Source organism: Diabrotica undecimpunctata, chromosome 10 (assembly GCF_040954645.1).
Source record: "Diabrotica undecimpunctata isolate CICGRU chromosome 10, icDiaUnde3, whole genome shotgun sequence".
In the NCBI taxonomy this organism is placed as follows: Eukaryota; Metazoa; Arthropoda; class Insecta; order Coleoptera; family Chrysomelidae; genus Diabrotica; species Diabrotica undecimpunctata.
This window is the reverse complement of record NC_092812.1, coordinates 27,139,108-27,162,905: the sequence shown is the minus strand read 5'-3', so window position 1 is coordinate 27,162,905 and position 23,798 is coordinate 27,139,108. Positions and strand designations below refer to the sequence as shown.

The 23,798-nt window shown below is 33.1% G+C and overlaps 1 protein-coding gene across 1 annotated transcript in view; it reads left to right on the top strand.

Annotated features, from left to right (window-relative positions):
- Positions 1 to 23,798, top strand: part of LOC140451663 (uncharacterized) — a 102,559-nt gene that overhangs the window by 43,203 nt on the left and 35,558 nt on the right. Inside the window, 1 exon segment of the mRNA XM_072545507.1 lies at positions 10,454 to 10,495. Within this exon segment, the coding sequence (XP_072401608.1) occupies positions 10,454 to 10,495 (42 nt within the window).

Here is a 23,798-nt window from a genome sequence, read left to right as displayed (position 1 = left end):
AGTTTAATAATTGAGCTAAGAAATGTATGTATATAGCGAATATTTAATAAATTTCTTCTCACGGCATTTTTTCGGTATACTTTCTTTCTGGTGTACAAAATAGCGACAAAAAATTTTTTGTCCGTGGTTATTTTTCAAAGAAAATTTACATATTTATCATCTATATACATTGTAGAAACTACTTATGTAATAAAATTATTTCTGTCCTTGTTTTAAACATAAAAAACGCTGAGGTCCAATCGACTTTTATACAGGGTGTCCCATAATTAATTAGACATTGGCTAATGGGTGATAGCTGACATAAAAATAAAGCGTTTGAGTATAAATTGCTTAGGCAAAATGTTGTTAGTTTTCGTTCTACAGGGTGATTCATTAATATTTTTTTATATATAGGGATATATTGAAAACTATTCAACCGATTTAAGAGCGTAGGCGCAACATTTCGGGAAAATGCTTTTTAAATGCATTCATTTTTTTCGAATCCTGAGAAAACTAACAAATATTTTTGAAAAAATTAAACGCAGAAAAAAAGAATACATTATTACCGAGGGCCGAAAGTCCTTGAAAACTTCTATAATGTTTATTTTAATAAGTTACAGGGGTGAAAAAAAGAGAAAATTTAGTGTAATTTTGAATTTCAAATATCTCATTCAAAAAAACTTTTTGTTTATTCCAAGGGACTTTCGGCCTTCGGTAATAATGTAATCTTTCATTCTGCGTTTAAATTTTTCAAAAATATTTCTTAGTTTTCTCAGGATTCGAAAAAAAATGAATGCATTTAAAAAGCATTGGCCTGAAATTTTGCGCCTACGCTCTTAAGTGAAATTTGGTATCTTGCTATTATTTAGTATGCTTAATATAAAAATTATATTAGTTTTACCATTGACACTAGGTGGCGCCACCTATTATAACATTGGTTCATTAATGTGGCCATCATTTTTTTGTCCTACCCCCTGTAAAACATTCTAGGAAAAAAACATGAAATAACATTCAATTCTACACAAAAAAAAATGTATTCTTGTTTCAAATCAAAAAAGTACACCGTTTTCTAAATAAACGTATTTTTTAGAGACGTGCATAAAATGAAAAAATTTTACAAAAACTTCAAACATTATTCAAAAGGTCTTAAATACCAGTGAATATTAAATGTATTAGTAGTAGATAATTTTTGCAAACAAAATGCATATGATTGAAACAATTATTTTCACTTTGACAACAAATAGTAAACATATTCGTACTTACGCCTTGACTTTGCCATTAAGTTCACAGTATACCTAGGTACCTGCTTGTTTTGCAAAAAATTAAATACAGGCATGCGTGTATCATTAACACAATATGTTTATTTCGAAAACGGTGTACTTTTTTGATTTGAATCAAGAATATCTTTTTTGTGTAGAATTGAATGTTATTTCATGTTTTTTCCTAGAATGTTTATACAGGGCGGACAAAAAAATGATGGCCACATTAATTAGGTAGCGCCACCTAGTGTCAATGGTAAAACTAATATCATTTTCATATTAAGCATACTAAATAATAGCAAGATACCAAATTTCACCTAAATCAGTTGAATAGTTCTCAATATGTCCCGAAAAATAATATAAAAAAATATTAATGAATCACCCTGTAAACGAAAACTAGCAATATTTTGCCTAAACAATTTGAGCTCAAAAGTTTTATTTTGATATCAGCTTTCACCCATTAATTAATGTCTAATTAATTATGGAGCACCTTATATATAAATGCCCTCTTTTTAACAACCTGATCTCAACGAATTATATCATGTAGGATCTATTATGAATAATACAAGTTGAAATTTTGAAATTAATAATTGATCGAAATTTTCAAAGGTATTTTTGAAGTGAAAGACGTTGTTAATTTTTTGGATGGGAAAAAAAAATACGCGACAGATTTTTGCGTCCCTCACCGCTACGCAAATTGGTCACAAAGTTGTACAGCTCGAGAATGATTTGACGGATCGTGACATATGAAGGGAGAGGGTAGCTAGTACAATGACGGAAAAAACAAACATGGGTTTTTATTGGTCCGATTGGAGCGTGTGATGCGTTAAATGAAAGGGGCGGGGATAACGAATATATTAAGATAGAAAAACAAACAAGGCTGCTACCAAATTGCACTACACAGCATCTTAGTTATTAATGAACATATAGTTACATGCGAGATATCAGAATTTCCCTATGGTTCAAAATAGATTTACTATAAGACAAATTTTGATTTATTGACTTAAGAAGGCCTTTGGCTGTATACAAAATAGACAACTGATCGAATCATAACATGCGACGTGAAGCAATTTAATTTGCCTACTACATTGAATAAGGTTTGAGGAACTGGGAAACTAACTACACCAAAAAATAAATAAAAAAAATACTTACAGAGATTTCCTGGACTTTGTTTTTGTTTTTGAAATTTTCTTCCATTTTTTCTATTTGTCCATTTTCATAGGCTCTTTTTTTATTTCTACATATCTTGTCTGCTTTCCGTCTTGCGACATTCGTCTGATGTTCGGCTTTTCTGTGTTCTTCTTGTTGTATACATTTTGTGTGCTTCATTTCTTTCCTCTATTGCTTGTCTGCACTCCTCATCGATCCATGCTCATCTTCTCTCCTTTTTGTTGTTTCCCAGGGTGGAAGCTGCCGCTGTGAGTACTGCTGTTTTGATATTATTCCATTTGCCCTATATCGAGTGCAGTTCTAGCGTCCTTAACTCATTTGCGACTTCTTCTTCGAACTTCTCTTTACATTCTGAATCTTCAGTTTTTCCAGGTCCAGTTTGTTTGTTCCTTGTTGTCTGTTGTTTCTTTCTTTGTTAACTCTGCCTCTAAATTTGGTTTGGAGTAAAAGATGGTCTGATCAACAGCATGCTCCTCGCCATGTTCTCACATCTGAGATACTACTGGCTGCCCTTTTGTCTATCAGCACATGGTCGATTTGATTGGTGGATTGGTGAAACCCATGTCATTTTGTGTATGTCTTTATGTGGGAAGCATGTGGAGCTTATAACCATGTTTTTACTGGTGGCAAAGTTTATCAAAAACTCCCCATTCTCGCTCGTTTTATTGTGCATTGGGTGTTTTCCTGTTGTGCCGTAGAACTGCGGCTCCTTCCCTATTTTAGCATTCATATCACCCATTATAATCTTAATGTCATTTTTGGGCGCATTGTCGTATACTATGTCTCAACATTGAGGGCTAGCATTTCAAATACTAGTAAAGAAAATAAAATGGATACAAAAAAATGGAATGTGCAAAAGCTAAGAGATGCGACAATTGCAGAACGGTACTCAGAAAACATCACCAACAGGTGATGATCAAAATGTAAATGAAGAATGCCAGACAGATATAGACTCCTACTGGACCAGAATAAAGGAAGACATTGAAACAGCAACGAAAGAGGAAATAGGAACAGAAATTTGTGGTCGTAGAAATCATTGGTTTGATGATGAATGCAAGAATGAAACAAAAGAAAAAAATGAAGCCTACAGAAAGATGCTTACCCGACGAATATTCACACGATTTATTGCTATGATATTAGTAAATTCATGGCTTCTCTAAAACAAGTCAAATATTACTTGCTATATTAGATTTTCGTCGATCTTAAGCAATCTCCTACCTAAAATTGACCCTTGGTACAAGAAATATATTGGGAAGATCGAGAACATCAACATCTAGAGTATTTACGGACATAAAATCCAATGGGAAGGAACATGAACAACGTGAAGAACAGAGGGATGTTTAGGAGAAAATTGGAAAACCAAACCACTAACATATTGTGGAAAATACACTGTAACATTGTGTAAAAATTCTTTTATACATTATCACAAAACATAAACTTACTTTTTTTAGACGCAAATAAAAATGTTCATTCATATAACTGTTTTTAAGTTTAATACTTTTATATAATATTATATACTATTATAATAATAATAACGCCCAGTGATCTATTAATATGACGGGTCAAAATTCAAAAATGCCAAGATATAAAACAATTTCATGAATATTTCCATATTAAGAACAATACAACAAATTACTGATAATTATGTATAAGTAAAATTTTGAAATAAATTAAAAAGAAATTTGGGCATTAATGGGTTAATAAATTTACACTTTTTCACAAGAATAGAGTTAATATCGAAAAAAAAATCATGAATGCATGAATTCTCCAGTGATCTACCTGTCCAATGATTTGCCACACATGGTTTATTTTCTATTTACAATTAAGGCCCATCCTCGAAAATCCTAACGGTGAATTTCTGTGGGCTATCTCTATTTAAAAAATTTCTTTCTTTAGGAAAACAAAATATGTTCTTGAAGTAATATTCTAAGCCTCGTTCAGATATCTCTCTCAAGTCCAGGTTAAAAATGCTTTCATCTTTTGCTCGAGCCGATTATACAACCGGGACACACCTGAAGTGACAGGTTTGGGGCTACACAATAAAACCATAAACTTCTCTTTAGTGGTGTTGTGGGTAATTAGAATAAAAGACCAGAGTAATATTATCTATTAGTTAATTTACAACGTAAGAAAGGTACATACATAATTTTTTTTCACTTTTTTTACGGAAAAATTGGCTGTCTGAATTTTAACGTAGATTAAAGTTTACCGAAAATGGAAAATTATAAAAAAGATTATAATTATATATTATAAAAATTTGATTAGTATCACGATCATTAAAATCGATAAAAAGAATCTATGTAAATATAGAATTATGTGTAATGTTTCTTTAGAAGGTGTTTCAAATAAAAATTATAATAAAAATCTTTTTGGTAGCCTATTTTTCCACAGTTCGATATCTTTATCAATATTTTCAATAAAATACCTTTTGGGGCCCATGCCGCAAACTAACAGTATTCTCTATTCGATATAAAAACTGTCCTTGCACTGGATAGTATCAGGAATTAGTTCTTTTTAAATGCAATTGACCGTCTATTAGTTGCCAAATTTTTTTTTGTTCATTAGCTTCTTTAGGAGTAGGTTCTCTAAACAGTTGTAAAAATTCAGAAGGAAAATACCACAAATCAACAAAAAATATTTCTATTCAAACAAACAACTAAATTAAATAATAGGTAATTACCACTGGTTTACATACAATTTCGCCAACTGTCGTCGACTTCTTCGTGGGTCTCAAAAACGTCTTCGTGAACTACTCATTGTAAAAACTATGAATACTATGGTTTTTCAATAGTCTGAATTTGAATAAACTTTGTCCATTTAACAAGCACTACATTTTCGTTTTCGTTTCAACATTATTTATGACTCTACCGAGAGAGTGTAGGGTATATACCTGGTAGCTAGATATCAACAACAAAGACAGCCTGTGTTGACTGAGAGATATAACTATTAGCAGAGCTTCAAGCTTTTCTTAAAAAAGTTTAAACAAAATAGCTACTTTGTACAAAAATATTGTTTAAATAATTTATTAATTTATAAAGAATTAGTGCACTAGAATCCTTTAAGACCTATCATATAAAAAAAGAATTCTCTCAGTATCTGCCATAGTTTTTGCGTTATTTTATTTAAACTTTTTATATTGGAATTTGCTATGCCCAGAATAGCGAGAAACGGCCTTACGGGCTTGTGGGTCTGTAAGGTAGAGGTTGACAAATGACAGATGTCTATATCGTTAAAATATGTCTACTTTGGAATCAAAATCGACCTGTTTTAGCATTATGAATAGTGTCTGAGTTGACTCTTTTTAGTGGTCAGCGCTGTATACATTTTATTGTACAAAATACATTGAGTCTTTCAGTAATTATATGAGGTGAATGTCTAAGATGTGTTGTCTACCGACCTAATAGTCTGATATACTTAAATATTCAGCATCTGCTTGATTCTTACACATAAATTAAATGTACAGGGTTTAGATTTATATGGCAATGGTGGTGGTTAAATATGTATTTGCTCTAGTGGTCGACATATTTAATTATTCAGAATCTGCTTTATTCTTACAAAGAACTAAAGTATGAGGTTTAGTTTCATATGGCAATGGTAGTGGTTAATGATTCTTATCTAATATATCTTGTATTTGGGCTATTTCTTTGTACTATAAACAATTTCAATACTTGATTTTTCATCACATATTTTTTATTGGTGCTTCTCGTGTAACCATATTTCTAACCAATATCAATTTGTGTTCAAATGTACTGTACTTATTTAGTTTTCATTTTGATCTACAAGTTATACACATTGATTCATTAAGAATGTCCAATCTGTGAGTTGTACATTATAGATCTCAAAATATAACAATATGCCTTATATAAATATTGCTAGTTTTCGAAATACCCAGTGTTTAAAAAATTTTAAATATAGATTTTAATTTTTGCAATAATTTTGCATATTTGCACAATTTCTATTTAAAAAATGACAGTTTTACGTTTTTTGGCATGAGCATTGTTTACTACCTCAAGATTTACCTGTACGTCCACAATTTGCTCAATTTTTATAAGTAAAAAATATTAACCCCGATTTCCTGAAGGCGATTATTTTTGCCGATGCCGCAACATTTACCAGACGAGGAATATTTAATTGAAAAATAATCATTTGTGGGATTCTGAAAGTCCTCATTCTAGGAGAGAAACCCATTTTCAGGATGAGTTTAAGGGTAAAATTTGATGTGGTGTAACATGTAACGACTTAATAGGTCCTTTTGAACTCCCAACCAATTTAAATGGACCTCTGCATTTAGATTTTCTTCAAGAACATTTACACGAATTACTAGAGGATATACCTCCCGCCTTAAGACAAACCATGTGGTTTTTGTACGACAGGGCACCGCCACATTATTCTTTAGAAGCTCGTCAATACTTAAATCAACAGATGTCGCATAGATGGATTGGTCATGGAAGTGAGTTTGCTTGGCCACCAAGAAGTTCTGATTTCAATCCTTTGGATTTTTTAATTCTACAGTACCGCCTACTGTTTTTTTTTACTTTAATTTGTTACACATTTAGAGAATAACATTTATCGTAAAATTAAAATTATTAGGACATTTTAGAAGCAAATAACTCGATAACCGATCGAATTGAATGAATCGAACAAGACTAACTTTTTTTGTAGAATTTAATGCTACTTCATGTTTTTTCTATTATTTTACCCATTTTACCCTCCCGAAAAAAATTGCTTTAATTTACCAAACACCAAGTTTAACTAGCGAACTCTATTAGCAATGCTAAATTAGAGTGATCCTCATACTAAAAACCGTAAAATTTTTAAATAGAAATTATGAAAACATGAAAATTAAAATCCATATTTAAACTTTATACACCCGGTATCTCCGAAACTAGCAATATTTGTATAAGGCATGTTGGACATAATCATTATAATTTGAGGTTTAGGATCTACACCTCAAAGATTGGACATTCTTAATGAATCATCCTGTATAAATTACACTATTCAATAAACACTTTTATCTCAATATGTTATAAATGACATTCTCTCTATGTTGCAGATACACAGTGTGTGATACGAGTTTTAATATGAACTCAATCATACTGTATCAAATATTACAGGGCTTAGGCTGTTAATAAAAATTACAGTGCTTTGGCTATTAATAAAAATTACAGTGCTTTTTCTTGTAATAAAAATTATATGTATTACAGTAGTACATACTTCGATACTTTGAACAATTCGTCAATAAAAAGTGTTCCAATGAACTAGAAATATCTAAATTTTAATTCTGTTACTTATCTTTCCATTTAGCTTGTTTAGAGCTAATCAATTTGGTATCATGTAAGCAAACAATTTAGTTGAAGTTCTTGAGCAGTTTAAAATTATTTCCCTCAATGTACGAGGGCGGTCTTATAAGTACTTATCCTGCAAAAGAAAAACGAAAATTTTGGAAAAGTGGCATTTTATTTCTCAACATAGTCTTCTTCTAACTCGATACACTTGGACCCAGCGATGCTCACGACTTCTTTAAACTGTCTGAAAAAATACCTTTTCTGAGATGATGTACTAATTCAACTCAATTTTCTGCCCGGTGAGTGACTTTTTCAAGATTGGAAACAAAAAGATGATGCACGGGGCTAAATCTGGAGAATACGGTGGATGGGGCAGCAGTTCGTATCCCAATTCGACTAATTTGGCCATGGTGACGGTGGAGGTGTGAGACGGTGCGTTAGCATGGTGCGAGTTTTTTTTTCTTTTCCAAACGGGGCTGTTTTTCTGCACTTTTGTTTACGTGAGCTCGCAGCCAAGAATTTCTGGCTCCTGCAGCCACTAAATCCTGTTGCATCGGCAGCCCGCAACTAAAGCGAGGGAGGATTCTAAAGGGAAATGAATATGACCTATTCAGTCTCCGCTCACTTGTCGTGTCAGCCGGACATATCCCAACGTTTTTAAAATGACTTTTGACACAGAAAAATTAATTCGGGAAGTTGAAGGCCGTTTTGGGACAAGGAAAGGCGATTTGGGGCATATCTTCTAAAGATTACAATGATCGAGAACAGAAAAAACTAGCATGGGAAGAAATTCCCAATACAATTTGCGAGGATGATTTACCATCCTTTTCTTTATTGTGCGTTTTTACGAGACAAGCGGAAAATAATTATGGTCCTTCCACGTCCATATCGCTTTATATTTATATTCGCTCCATATTACAACTGGCCGTCAATTGGCTGTTCATATATGTTGGCTGCCGCAGCCAGGCTGTCTAGTGCACGGGATCCCGTATACTCCGTTTTCGATACACCTGGGAGTGGCTCATCAAATATCGACGTGCGAGCCGCGTTTAAACTCGTGACTCCAATTTTTGTCGCCATCGAAGGAGAAGAGTCACCGTGCACAGTATTAAAGCGCTCTATGATTTCCCTGCGTGATTTCCATTCCAAAAATAATATTCGAATCATCGACTGATATTGCTATTTTCCCAATTTTCTAAAATATGCGGACACCCCCGCTTTCACACGCTGTTCAAAATACAACTACGGCTTTCAATCGGCTGAAATTTTGACATTAGCCTTCTACGAGAATGTATTACACGATAGATGAAGCTAAGTACCTATGAGACCGCCCTCGTATCTGATATAATTCAAATAGTTTTGAGTGAGGATATAAATTAGAATATAGTTAGTGATACATTCCTTTATCAAATATTTCTTTTGAAGTATTTATTTCTGACGTCCATGTGGGTTATTCAATATTTTTTTGGTTATAGTTAGAACTCTTACAAGTGAATATACAGAATGACCTATAACTATTAGAACGTAGACTAGGGTTATGTTATTTGGACCAAAATATAGTTATTCGACAAAATAAAAAAATTAATAAAATGTTGTTGTAGAAAAAGATACTGTGGATCAGGATTGAAGTGCCACATCACTATCATTGTACAAATGAAAAAATACAGAATAAGCGGTCGCTCGGCAGCCTAATGGTATTAGACCGATACGAACTTTATCCTTTATATCTGTTCTTAATTATGTTATTGTTTTCCACGCTTCGTTTGCTCTGCTATATACTATGTTCTTGTTTATTTGTTTACAGTTATTGTCCCACTACTCATTTTTGCGTTTAACATTATTTTTTGGATCTATGTGCTATCTTTATAGCACTGTGTATAAGATTTCGTTTCCTCTGTGTCTTTTGCTTTTAGCCATATGTTATATACTCATTTTTTTCTCTGCTACCTTTACTTCATTGTCTTCGCTCCACAATTCATTTGTATTTCTTCTGCCTTGTTCTGCTAAGGCTTCCATAGCAGCTTCACTATTAAGCTTTAAATTTAATCTCATTCTGTAAAGGAATGCTGTCGACAAGCGAAGTTGAATAACAAAGGGGAAAGTGAATCGCCTTGTCTTAGACTCGTTTCAAATTGAGAGTTATCTGAATACTGCTGCTAATTCGGATACGCGCACAAGAATCCTGTCACACATCTAATCCTACCAGCTTTCTGGGCACTCCCATTTCTACCATTACCTTCCAGAGTGTTTACATTCATAGCTTGTTTAAAATCTACAAAAATTTGATGTTTATCTTTGTTGTATTCCCAACTCTTTTCTAAAATTTTGGACTAGATACAGATCTGATCCATTTTTAACCTTCTAGGTTTTACCTACCATATTGGCAAAATTCATAATCCTTTTTCGTTTGCTTGTTATGTCCATCCGTTTTCACTCTTTAAAACTCTTCTGTTAGGCAACCACACGTAAGTTGATTTGTTCCAGTTGTTTGGCACCGGAAACCCCTGTTTACCCCCCACCCCTGATTAGATACATAACGTACACCAATTGTACGCCTAACATTGCTCAAAGCTCACGAACGTTAACGTTGGAAATTGTTAAAAAAGAGCTGAGGGAATTTTTTAGATTTTAGTAAAAGATTTTCCACAGCAACATTTTATTAAGTCATATTTGAACCACAAAAACCAGACCATGAACCGAGACAGATCAAAAAAATGAAAGGGATGTTTCTACTCAATCCAAAACATGGAACTGACGAACTGACAAAACATGGAGGAGAAAAAAACACGAACAAGTACTTCAGCTAAAAAAATAGAAATAAAACAGAATGCCAAAAGAATGTTTACAAGAGAATGGAGATCAAGAATTATGTGAAAACTATATACCAATTTTGTATTTCAATTGTATATACTTATTGACAAATAAAAGATACCAGAATGAGTTTAGACCAGGAAGGGAGACAATTAATGTTATACATACTTTGGAACAAACTCAAGAACGATCTTGGAAATATAACAGAGAAATCCATATAGTATCATTTATTTTACAAGCGCCTTTGACACGATATAAAAGATAATGAAAACAAAAAAGGAACTATAAATGCCAAAAAAAATGAGGAGCCTGAGAGAAATGACACTGAAAGAAACAAATGCTAGGGTAAAGAGAGAAATAACAAAAAAGTTTAACAAAGAACAAAAAGGGTACCTCATTTCCCTAACACTAACCTGGTTCTTGAGCAGATACTACAGAAAGCAAATATTAACAAGAAAAATATAATATTTATAAATGATATAGAAAAATATAGTATTTATAAATGATATACATATAATTGTAAACGCACGAAGACACTGACACGGCTAGTTATCATATATGAAATGGAAACAACACTGCTGAACAAAAATACGAACATTTAGCGACAGTAATTAACTCACAATGCACGGAATGGATCGGGCACACAATCCAACGAACAAACCAAGGGAGACCAGATCAAAATGGTGGAATGACTTAAAAACGATATAAAAATCATGAAGATCAAACAATGGCTCGAACAATGCAATAATATTAAAGAATGGAGGTAGATCGAAATCATACACAATAAATTGTAACCAAAACAGAAAGAAAGAAAAGTAATGTCATAATCCGGAGAGATTAAACGATGACGTTTGATGATGATTTGGTCCAAATAACATGATTCGAGTCTGTGTCCCAAAAGTTATAACTCACTCTGTATAATAAGTAAGTTACATTTCCAGTATTCTTGGGTTAATATTATTTGGTTATCTTTAGAAAATAATATGTAAAGCTCACTATATTATCATGAGCAAACTATTCGCAGTAGAGATTAACAGCATCCTTGTTTCAGATTTTATGTCTGTTTAATAGCATTTTTAAATGTGATTAATATGTTACTAATGTTTGGTGCTAATTTTGATGTACTAATGTTTTCATATCCAGTTTTTTCTTTTGCCCTATAGTCGTTAAAATTAAAATAGGTCAGTAAAGAAAAAAAAGTATCTGAAAAAATCTTATACGTGTTTTTGAAGATTCCAAAATGAGGTATAGCTGATGACAAATCCTTGAAGGCGTACAGTGATTTTGCTTTATTTTTTCAAACAATCGTAAAAATGTTAATTTTAATATTAATAATAAACTAATGAATAAACTTGAGTGTATTTTACATTTATTAAAAATATTTAATATTGCTAGCAGTAAATGCATGTTATAAAATAAATTTAATATGAATAGTTACTATTTAATATAAAAAATAATAAGAAATAATCATAGTCGCTCAAGTGTAAATCGCGGCAAAAAAATATATCAAAAGCACAAAATTTTCCGCTACCTCCGATAAAAAAGAGCGAAATTTGTTCATATTTAACGAAGATCTGATAAATGTTGTTCCGAGCGCTGCGGACACGAGAACCAACCAAAACCGAGCTGATTCGGCTACTTAAAGGTTCTCGAGGTAACTCCATGCATTGCCCTTCATAATGCTGTTATTGAAGGGTCCAGTAAAAATGACGCTATATCGGATTGACGTTATAAAAGAGGTAAAAAAAATGAAATTTTAACGAGGCAAAATTTTATTAGGTACAACATTATTTATTAATTATTGCAGCTACATTTAGGATAAAAAAATTAAGAAATAACACATATCACGTATATCAAACTTACATTATTTATGAAAATGTTCTCTAATGCTGAAAAAGTCAGTTATTCTTCTGCACAACCCTTTCTGAAAAATAAAGTTTTTCTGTAGTGTCTGATCTGTGTAGTAATCTGAGCTGCTTCTTTGGTAGTTGCGGATACCTCCCTGAACTGGTAAAACCTGGATTTTTTCTGGAGAGAGCTGTTGAGAGAACCCTCTCAACAGCTTCCATTGCTTCTTGGATTATAGGACAATCAAAGCCATCTTTTTCTTCTTCGTCATTATCTTCGTCAATATCCATTTCCAAATTTTGCACTTGTTCCACAATTTCTTTATCACTTAAACCTTGAAATGTTTCTACTTGATCGTCTACTGAAATGTAGAAATCGAGATCAGTTCCAAACTATCTCTAGTTTACATTAAATTTTTGTATAGAATCTGACAAAAACATCTCGTCATCCTCGTTAACATCCTGAACATTGGGGGAAACTACAGTTAATTTAGCTTGACGAAAGCACTTACAAATTATCACTGACGTAACTGCACTCCACGCATCCTAAGAAAACTAGATTGATATTGGTCAAATTAATCTTGGGATTGTCAAGTAAGAGAAGAATTTTTCTTCTTTTTTTTTTTGAAGATAGTACCTTGTCTCATTTTCTCAATTCTTCAAAAATAGCAGCAATTATCCACGCTTTTTTGTTGATTGTGTAGTTTACAGGCAGTGTTTTTATGTTTTTGAAACATCTAGGATGTAAACTTTTCCCAATAACCAAAAGCGTTCTTTTCCCTATACCTACCATGTTTGCACAAACAAAAGCCATGACTCTTTGTTTTGAAAGCTTTCGACCGACACATTTTTGATTTTTAAAATTTTGTCCAAATCAAGTCCAAATTGCCGACATACATCAGCAATTTTTCGACCACTTTCAAATGCTCTTATAACACGCACTTTATCTTTAATAGACAAAGCCTTTTTTTAGTACTACAACTTGCCATATTAAAAAATAATAATAAAACAAGAAACTTGCTATATTCACGGTAGCGAAAATTTCTTAAACTGACTGTTCTGAAACAGAAAACTTGACTGTTAGGATGGTACTGATAAATGAAAAATCATAGAACTGTCAAGGTCACATAGCTGTACACAGAAGGGATAATCGTGCTTTCTCACATTCTTGGAAGGAACAATGCTGCAAAGCCGGAAACGCATTGCACTGTATTCTTCATAAAATAAAAAACAACAACCTAATGTAAAATTTTATGACACCATAGACGAGGCTTACTTTAGTTTTAGCCGATAAAACTGGGTTTTTATCGAATAGTTTTTGGCTGGACCTATTAAAAATTGACGTTACAACCCAGATGACGTAACTACCGAGGCCGTAATATCCAAGTTCCACTGTATATCTTAAAATTGAAGCCTCCAAAGAATCGATTTTGAGCTGATAAATGCCTCTGGAGTCACTTTTTGGGCTATTATAGTTATTTAAATAATCGCTCTCCGGGATAAACAAATTTAATAGCTTACAAACTATCTGGTCGATCTATCTGAGATTTAGCAAACTTCAATAACTCATTAATTGCCATAATTTCAAGTAGTTATATTACATGTCATTATTTAAAAAACAAATTTCTTAACATTTATAGATTAGGTACTGCTAAAATAAGGGTTTTTTTGCAATTATTTCGGTCAATTGTTAATATATTTTAATTTAGAAACTCGCAAAATAAAAAACTTTTAAAATCTGCTTGAACCATTTTTCTCTAAAATGTATAAAAACGTTTTATAGACAAAAAATGATTTTTTACTTTTTATGATTGTTTAAAAAACAAGGAAAAATAAGCTGTATGTCTTTAAGGGTTTGTCATCAGCTATCTCTCATATACTTTTTAGAACCATCGAAAATGCGTATAAGATTTTTATGTGAAATCGATGATTTTTTTCACAGATATCAGACAATATCCGCGGACAGCATCCTTGTTTCAGACTTTTGTCTGTTAATTTTATAGCATTTTTAAATGTGATTAATATGCTACTAATGTTTTTTGCTAATGTTGCTGTACTAACGTTTTCATATCCAATTTTTTCCTTTTGTCCTATAATCTTTAAGATTGAACTGATGATTACTTATTATGTATCATGTTTATATACGAAAATTTGTTTGTATTTAGTAGATTAATAATTTCTGGAAACAGATTTGCCAGACGCTATTTACCTGTCAATTGATAGCTCTGGTGTAATATTGTTAGGTCTAGAGCATTTGTCAAATTTATTTGCAGTTATTCTTAGTTTTATACCTGCGTCTGGTCTCTCCTCTAGTCGAATAATAATCTCATGAATCTAATTTCTAGATGGCATACGTAATAGTCAGAAGTTTTCTGTATTTCTCAATTCCCAATGCCCACACTTTTTGCATTTACTTTTCTTATTTGCTTGGACTTTTTATAATTAACCCGGTTTTTCTATGTTCTATGAAAACTTTCTATTATTCCATACTCTTGTTGATAGCGTTCGATATTTGTCTAGCCATTTGTTGCCCTCTTCATTTAAACTATATTCAACAGTCTGTTGTGACCCCATGTAGGATTGATATATTTGTGTTTTAGAAGATGTACTACTGTTATACTAATGTTTTTATTTCCCATGTTGCGATAACATGCTGTTATCGCAACACTGTTTCGATTTAAATCGCATATATCTTCGTGCTGAATAAGTTCATTGAACATTCGAAGATTCTTTTTGTTCTTTAGAAGATATGTAAATTCAAACAACGCACAGAATGGTATTTTACATAAAAAGCTGGCCAAAACCAAAGTTATGTATAATGTTATATAAAGCAGGTAGTTATTTGTGACGTCATCTGACAATATCACCTCACCAAATAACCTAACCAAACAAATTTGACAGCTGTCCCTAACACATTTTGTCTGAGTTTAGTTTTGAGATTTTACTACACGTTTTTGTACGATTTGTGATTTCTTTATTTTTATAATTCAACTGATTTTTGTAATATCGGCATTTATAAATGTGCCAGAGGAAAGTAAGTACTCAATATTGAACCATTTTTTAAAACATTAACCTCTAGAACTATAATCAAAATTAATCCAATTTTTTGTATAATTTTCAACATAAACGAATGCTTTTAGTTACCATCTACTCCTCGATACTGCATAAGATTTATTTTATAATTAATATTAGACTATAAACAGTTTTCAAAGTTTTCACAAAATAAAATAAAAATGAAAATAATGTTAGTACAAGCTAAGTTAATAAACACAATTTATCCAAATGTACAAAAATATTTCAAACAATACCATTTATGTTTTTTGACTTGTATTTTGAATCTGAAATACCTTGAACCTTCTAGGACTTGCTTTTATGCTAGAAGTAATCATTATATTGAATAATTTTAACGTTCTTAAATTTTTTTTTTTCATTGCAATTATTTTTATTATTCCAAATTCGCATTAATCCCTATATTTCTAATTAAAGGAATGATATTTATATAGGTATATATAAATTCAAATTTTATACCTGAAAATCATTGAATATCTACCTGGAATATTAATTGTTACATTATTGACGTAAGAGGTAGATATTCAATGATTTTTCAGGTATAAAATTTAAATTCAATATATACCTATATAAATATCATCCCTTTAATTATAAATATAGGAATTATTGCGAATTCAAGAAATAATAAAAATTCAAAATAATTTCATTGAAAAATAAAAAAAACCACCTTAGGACCAGATGGTTGACCAAATGGCCGGTCAATCCATTGTGCAGGCATTTTCATGAGAAAAATCAAGTACATACATATATCAAACACATGTACAGGAAGGTCTATATTAATAAAGATCACGGAGTATACAGTTAAAAAATATTATTTTTGACATTAAGTGAATTTTTAAAAGCTATATCTCTCCATTTTTTAAAAACCAAGACGTCTATTGAAGATGGCCGAGGTTGTTGTTCAATATACCTCAGTGCCACCTCCATTGCAGCCCTCGCTTCGGTGTGGCTGACCTTTTCCTCTCCGTCAACATCATCATCATCAGTCTCCTCATTTTCATAGGACTCTTCATGTGTTGCTAGTGTAATTATTTCATTGTCTGTCGAAAATTCGTTTTCAAGTTCCTCGTCACAGTTCATCCATTCTTCAATATCTTCGGCCTGCAATTGGACATTTTCCGATAACGTTTGGAGATCTTGAAGAATGGTGGTAGAATTATCTTCTTCTTGTGATTGTTGACACTCAACAAGTTCGTCAATGTTGGCCCAAAGTTTTCGCCAAGACTTAACGAAAGTAGAAGCAGGAATTTCTTGGAAGGCGGAAGATAACATGTAAATTACGTCCTTTAAGTTAATTTTGAGAGATCTTCACTTTCTGCGCATTGTCAAATTTCGGACAGTAATTTACATCTGTATCGTCTTTTCAAGCTTTCAATCACCCCTTGATCCATCGGTTGCACCAAGCTTGTCACACTAGGACGAAGAAAGATGATTTTTATGTCATCTGTCTCACATGTTAGGTTTCCAGGATGAGTTTGAGCATTATCCAGAAGTAGAGACTGCTTTAGTGGGAAGATTTACGCTCTTAAGATGGCGCGTTACTCTCGGAACAAATTCACGCTCAGACCATTCTTTGAATAGATCAGCGCTCATCCATCGCTGTGCTGATTTTTGTGATCTGTAGAATACGGGGAGGGACGATGGATGTAAATTTTTAATCGCCCGCGGTTTAGCGGACTTACCTAACAATGAAAAGAGGAATTTTGTGTGTTCCTGCTGCATTTGAACAAACAGCAACTGTAATGCACTCTTTATTATTTTTAAAAAGCCGATTTTTCATGACTTCCCAAAAATGTTTTTTTCTGGAAGCATTTTAAAATTGAGACCCGTCTCATCCATGTTATATACTTGTTCGGGTTTTAATTTTATTCCATTTTTATAATTTCTACAAACTTGGAGGTAAAATCAGTTGTACCTGAAGCTTCCGCGGACATTTAACTTCACTTACGTGTGCATAATTAACTCCGTGACGTGCCTTCCAGCGTGTTAGCCAACCTTCACTTGCAATGAATTTACCTCCGTCTATAAATTTGCTGTGTATCTATAAAGCCTTTTCCTTTAGAATCGAACCGCTAATAGGTGTGCCCCTTCGCCGTTCTTGAAGGAACCACAACCAAAGAGCTTCATCTACTATCCCGAATTTCGTTTTTTGGGTGCATCTAGTTTTTAGATTTTTATCGGATTCCATTTGGGCGCAGAAATCCTCTATTGAACGCCGATCCCTTCGCCAGTCATTCACTGTACTTTTCCCCACACTCAACTCTGAACAAATTTTTTGTACCGATTCACCTTTGTCGCTCCGTTTAAGCACACTTAGACCTTTTTCCATCGTCACAACCACACTACCAGGGTACCTGGTAGTTACCACACCCAACAGAACTGACAACCGGGGGCGAGAGACGATCATCAAGCGGTGCTTGATGATCGTCTCGTACGCAAAACAATAGGAAAGGGGAGCGGCCGGTTAATATGACAGCCGGTTAATGCGGGACCGGTTAAGAGGGAGTCTACTGTAATGGCTACTTCCTGTATAAACGGAAGAGCTAGAAGGTTCAAGGTATTTCAGATTCAAAGTGCACGCCAAAAAACATAAGTGCTATTTTTGTCAAATATTTTTATATATTTGGATTTATAAATCTACTCACAGTATTTTCGTTTGTATTTAATTTTGTAAAAACTTGTGAAAACTGTTTATGAAAATAGATAGTCTAATCTTTACTATGAAATAATTCAAATAAATTATATAATGAAATAATACTATATAATAATTTACTATATAATAATAATTTTCAATAATTATATTGAAAATTATTTTAAAAATTGTATTAATTTTGATTGAAGTTCTAGAGGGGTAATGTTTTAAAAAATGGTTCAATTTCGAGTACTTACTTTCCTCTGGCATATTCATAACTGCCGCTATTACAAAAATCACTTGAATTATAAAAATCAAGAAATCACAAATCGCACAGAAAAGTGTAATAAAATCTCAAAACTAAACGCAGCCAAAACGTGTTAGGAAGTGACAGCTGTCAAATTAGTTTGGCTAGGTTATTTAGGGAGGGGATAGTGCCGGATAACGTCACATATAACTACCTGCTTTAGGGACAAGCATCGGTCCAAAATTCTAGTTTTTGAAATTTTCGTTTTGGCCAGCTTTTTATGTAAAATACCACTCTGCAACGATGGAAACAACATAACACAGAATAACAGTTCAAAACCTTAATAAGTACAGTCATATATTTGACGTTATCCCACTCTTCTTCGTCCCTCAAGATATCCTAACATTTAACCCCGTGATCAACCCACTAACTAGGAGTGAATAAAATATTGTGTGGCAAATATTTCAGATTCCGATCTTTTTTTAGGTTCACAGACATTTTCCCCACTGGACCAATCTAATCAGACAGCGTGGTTGATTTTTTAAGTATAGTGTCTAGTATTTTAATGTTAAAAAAGATAACCATAATCGCTTTAACGTGGTGTTTAAGACGTTATGACAAATATATTTAGGATAGTTCGACAGTATACGTTCTGTCGATAAAAATAGGCAGTGTGTATATATAGGAATTTCATTAATTTTATGTGTATTAATTTTTTTAATATATTGTTCTTTTCTGTAAATGATCGTATTGATTATTTTAAAATGTTATGACTGTACATTATAGACTTATAAACCATAAACTTGTTTTTTTCAAAACACCTTTAATGTTAGATACAAAATTTCAAAGAAATTGATTAACAAAAATTATTTAAAAATGCAAGTTATGTGGAGGGCAAATCCGAAGGAGTGGAGAACCAGGACATCTTCTGTGGAGTGGATAAATCTGGCGTTTGACCCTTCTGTTAAAAAATATCTACAAGGACGCAACCTGTCCATTCGAGCCCTTCCCGTCCTGCTCACCCTCCAAATCTCGAAGATGATTTACTCGAAGGGTTTAAGTTTATAAAGGTTCTTTACCTAACAGCCAACACCGTTCCTATCCTGCAACCCATGGATCAACAGATGATTTCTAATTTTAAGAAGTTGTACACCAAGCACATTTTTGGCCGCTGCTTTGAGGTGACGGAGAACCCAAACCTTACCCCATCGAGAGCTCTGGTAGAACCATTTTAACATCGTGACATGCCTAAGAATTATTGATCAGGCCTGGCAGGGTGTTACAACGAGTACCTTAACCTCTGCATTGAGGGAGCTGTGGCCTGAAAGTGTAGCTGAAAAGGCCTTCGAAGGATTGGAACCCGAGGTGGCAGTGGTAGAGGAGATTGTTTCATCCATGGGTCTGGAGGTGGATTGGAAAGATGTGAACGAACTCGTCAAGGAACAGTATCAGGAGCTGACAACGAAAAATTGGTTTTGAAGAGAAGGCAGAAATGGAGAAGGTTATCTCTACAAGAGATATAAAGGAGATCTTAAGAATATGAGAGAAAATTGTAGAGTTCGTGGATAAAATCAGCCCGAAAAAGTTGCAACTGGTCGTGCATCGGAGTTGTTCAACGAAACTTACCAACTCATTTCCGTAATATCCTGAAAGGAAGGACGAAACAAACCTTGGACAACTTTTTTTTAAACGATCTGCAGGTGAAAATGAGCAAAACCAGTAAAGAAAATTAAACGCTTCCTTCCGTAAGCACTTTAATTTTTCTTTTATTATATTTTTATAGAATATGTATTTGTTATTTATAAATAAATGTTTCTTCTTGTAAATACATTTTTCTTGTTTAAAAATACTTAAGAAAAACAACTTAGGTGGTGTTTCTTGGAGCTGGAACGGATTAATGACATTTCAATTAATTTCAATGGGGAAAATTGCCTTGAGATTCGAGAAATTTGACATACGAGCAAGGTTACAAAACGAATTAAACTCGTATGTGAAGATACCACTGTATATACATTTTAAAATAGATGACTTTAAAATGATATTGTCAATATTTTTGAGTTGCGTTCGTGAACAGACAACCACATGCAATGATGACAGTAAAATTCTCCTGTTAGTGATCCCATAGAAAAGGAAAACGGAAAAATCCTCATGATACTATTCCGATATGGTTTTTGGCGTTATGATGGCATGTCATTTAGTTTACTCTCAATATTTACATCGAACTCTGATTTTGTATGTACATGGTGGTATTTTCTTTCTATTAATTTCCTCTTTTAACATGGGTAACTAGATCCAACTGCAATCTGCCGAGAAATTTACTACGCAATTGATTTATTTTAACATGAGAGCAGCTTCTTTGATTTTTCTATTTTTACCATCTGTTTCTTTCAGGACTATACTTTAATCATTCTCATGAACTCTATGTTTATTTCCATGCGTGGTTAGATATTTGAGATCTATTAAATTCTTTATATTTGATATAAGATTGATGTTCACTTATTCTAACATTTAATGGTCTTGATGTTACACCTAAATAAAAATGTTCGCATTCAGATGGTTTTTAATAAATACAATTCTTTTGTTTTTTTCTTTTTTTATTTAATTGCAGTCGCATCAGCTACAATGGTTATTAGCGAGATGTTATATTAAGGTACAATTACTTAATTTATAATTGATGAAAAATGTGAGTTTCTTTAAGGAAATTTATTATAAATTATTGTTGGATTTTTCTTGGATAAACCTTACACAGTTTAATAAGTGTATTACATTTAGAGTTGTCTTACATGTATCACATACCGGTTGATTCTTCCGTCAAATAAATATGTCTGTGTTATTCGTATATGACCTAAACGTAATTGATGAATTCTGACTTGGTGTGCCTTTTGATTCTTCCACGTTTTTATCAATGGTTTAATTTCGAAGTTATCCCATTCACTTTGCCACTTACAGTGCATTTTGGATGTAATCATTGTTTTAATGATTACATGAGCCAAAGTATTACGATGTCGGTGTTTTTTTGGTGTAAAATATCTAATTCAGTTTTCACAAGGAAACCAATTATATTTTTTGGATACAGATGCTATCTATATCCAAAATATCTACCAAAACAATACAATAAAAGTAAAAGTAGAAGAAGAACTAACCGACCCTATTGAAACTGGCAATGGGATAAGACAGGGAGATTCCCTGAGTCGTCTATTATTCAACCTGATTATGGATGAAATAGTAAAAAAAATAAGAACTAAAAAAGGATACCAAATGGGAGAAAAACAACAATCATCTGCTATGCAGACGACGCAATACTACTCTCTCAAATTGAAGATGATTTACAACGTATCCTGCACCAATTTAATATAACTGCCAGAAAATTTAAAAACCCCCAAAAAAGACAAAATGCATGGTTACAACAGCAAATTTACTAAGATGTAAATTGGAGCTGGAAGGACAAGTGATGGCCAATATATAGGCATCACATTTAGCTACGGAAAGCTCGAAACTGATGTGGAAGATGAAGTGAATAGAGCAAACAGAGCCGCAGGCTGCCTGAATGAAACAATATGGAGAAATAAAAGATATCGGGAAAGAAACGAAAGGCAGAATTTACAAAACAGTCATCAGACCAATAATGACATACGCGGCAGAAACAAGACCTGACACAGAGGACAAAAAGGATGTTAGAAACAGCAGAGATGAAAACACTTAAAAAAATTGATGGTAAGACACTATGGGACAGAGCTAGAAGTACAGATATATGACGTAGATGTAAGGTGGAGAATATCAAGAACTGGGTAAGAAATAGAAGAGTAGAATGGAACGATCATATAAGCCGAATGACAACAAATAGAGTAGGAAAGACGGCAAGAGACGGTGTCCCAATAGGAAGACCACGAAAACGATGGAATGACAACTCGAAAGAAGAAGAAGGATACAGATACTGAATTGTCAGGATGGAGCTTAAAGGGTCAGTGATAACTACTGCCTAAATACTCAAGTTCGTCTTCTTTATAATTATCAGGCAGCTTCTAAGCTGTCGTGAGGTTTTGGATGCGTCAGTATATGATAAATAATAATCTTTATAATGTGGTATTATTGAAAGGGGACCGAGATATATTGGTATGGTTTGTTTTATCTCTATTTAAAAGAGACATACTGTGGTTGACAGACGTACCACAAAGTGTACAACCGTTTTCTTTGTTGCAAATTTTACCAACATAATTCTCCTGCAAGGATCTAAAAGACCATTTATTTTCTCCTGATCAGAGACCGTAGCACCTATATCAGATTGAGGAACTAGAGTAAGATGATTTTTTTACTTTGGTCTTTTTTTTTTGTGCAAGCTTTGTAATTTTTTACTGCCGTTAATTTTCCTTTTTACAAATTTTTTACTCGTTTTTTCTTCGTTTCCGCTCTTCAGCTTCTACTGTATGCTTTTTGGCGTACTAGTATAAATTCACGACTTTTTTTTACCACGCCGGCTCTGCCCTGGTTGCAACGTAGGAAATGGTCGAATATCTACTAATTTTTTCGGTTTAGGAGACTGTGTGACTCTCGGGTAAGAAGCTTGGTTGAAAACATTTCTCAGCACTTCTTCCATTAAGTCCGTAATAAATTACAGAACATCAACCATCATACAAAAAACAATTAATGGAAAAGAATATGCGAAGAAGTAGAGCACAGAATCAAGACGCTGCAGAAGTACATCTTATTAGCATTAAAGAGTTACAAAAATATCATAAGCTCGTAACAGAAGATGGAATCGAATTTCAGGAAGACATTTCAGAAGAACGCCGTTAAGGGAATGCTCAACCAGAAGCTATAATAACTCTAGTCGAAGTACGAAAAAGTGTCACTAAAGAATAGGAAAGCCCCTGGTCCAGGAAATACAAGTAACGAACTACTCAAAGCAGCTCCCGATAAATTATTGGAGATTCTTACAGTTATCTGAAACGAAGACGAGCAGCCACCCAAAGAATGGAATAGAGTTATCATATATTCCATTTATAAGAAAGGAAGCTGAAAACACTGTAAAAATAACAGGGGATTGATCTAATATATTCTGTAGCAAGGCTTTAAGGACGAGTACTAAAACATTCAATTCCACACAGAGTTGGAGCAAAACGGATCCTTAAAGGCAAAATAGAAGGCCGTACAGGTCTAGGAAGAACAGGTTTCTTACTTAAAAAATATTCTTAATGCAGGACAAATTATTGCATGTTGCAGAAAATCGAGAAGCCTTCGCAATGGTGATCGCCAATGTCGGATAATAATTCTGATATGGCACGTGCAGAAGAAGAGAAACGCATGGAAGATGGCTCAACTGCCCATTTAACCTTTGTCGACCCTTGAGAAAGCCTACGATACTGTACCATTAAAAAAGTTGTAGTTATGCATGACAAACAATGGTGTTAGTAAGGGTTACATTAAAGCTGTAAAAGCCCTATACTCAGGATGTAGCAGCGCAGTCAAAATAGTCAACGCATTGAATTAATGTGTTGCATA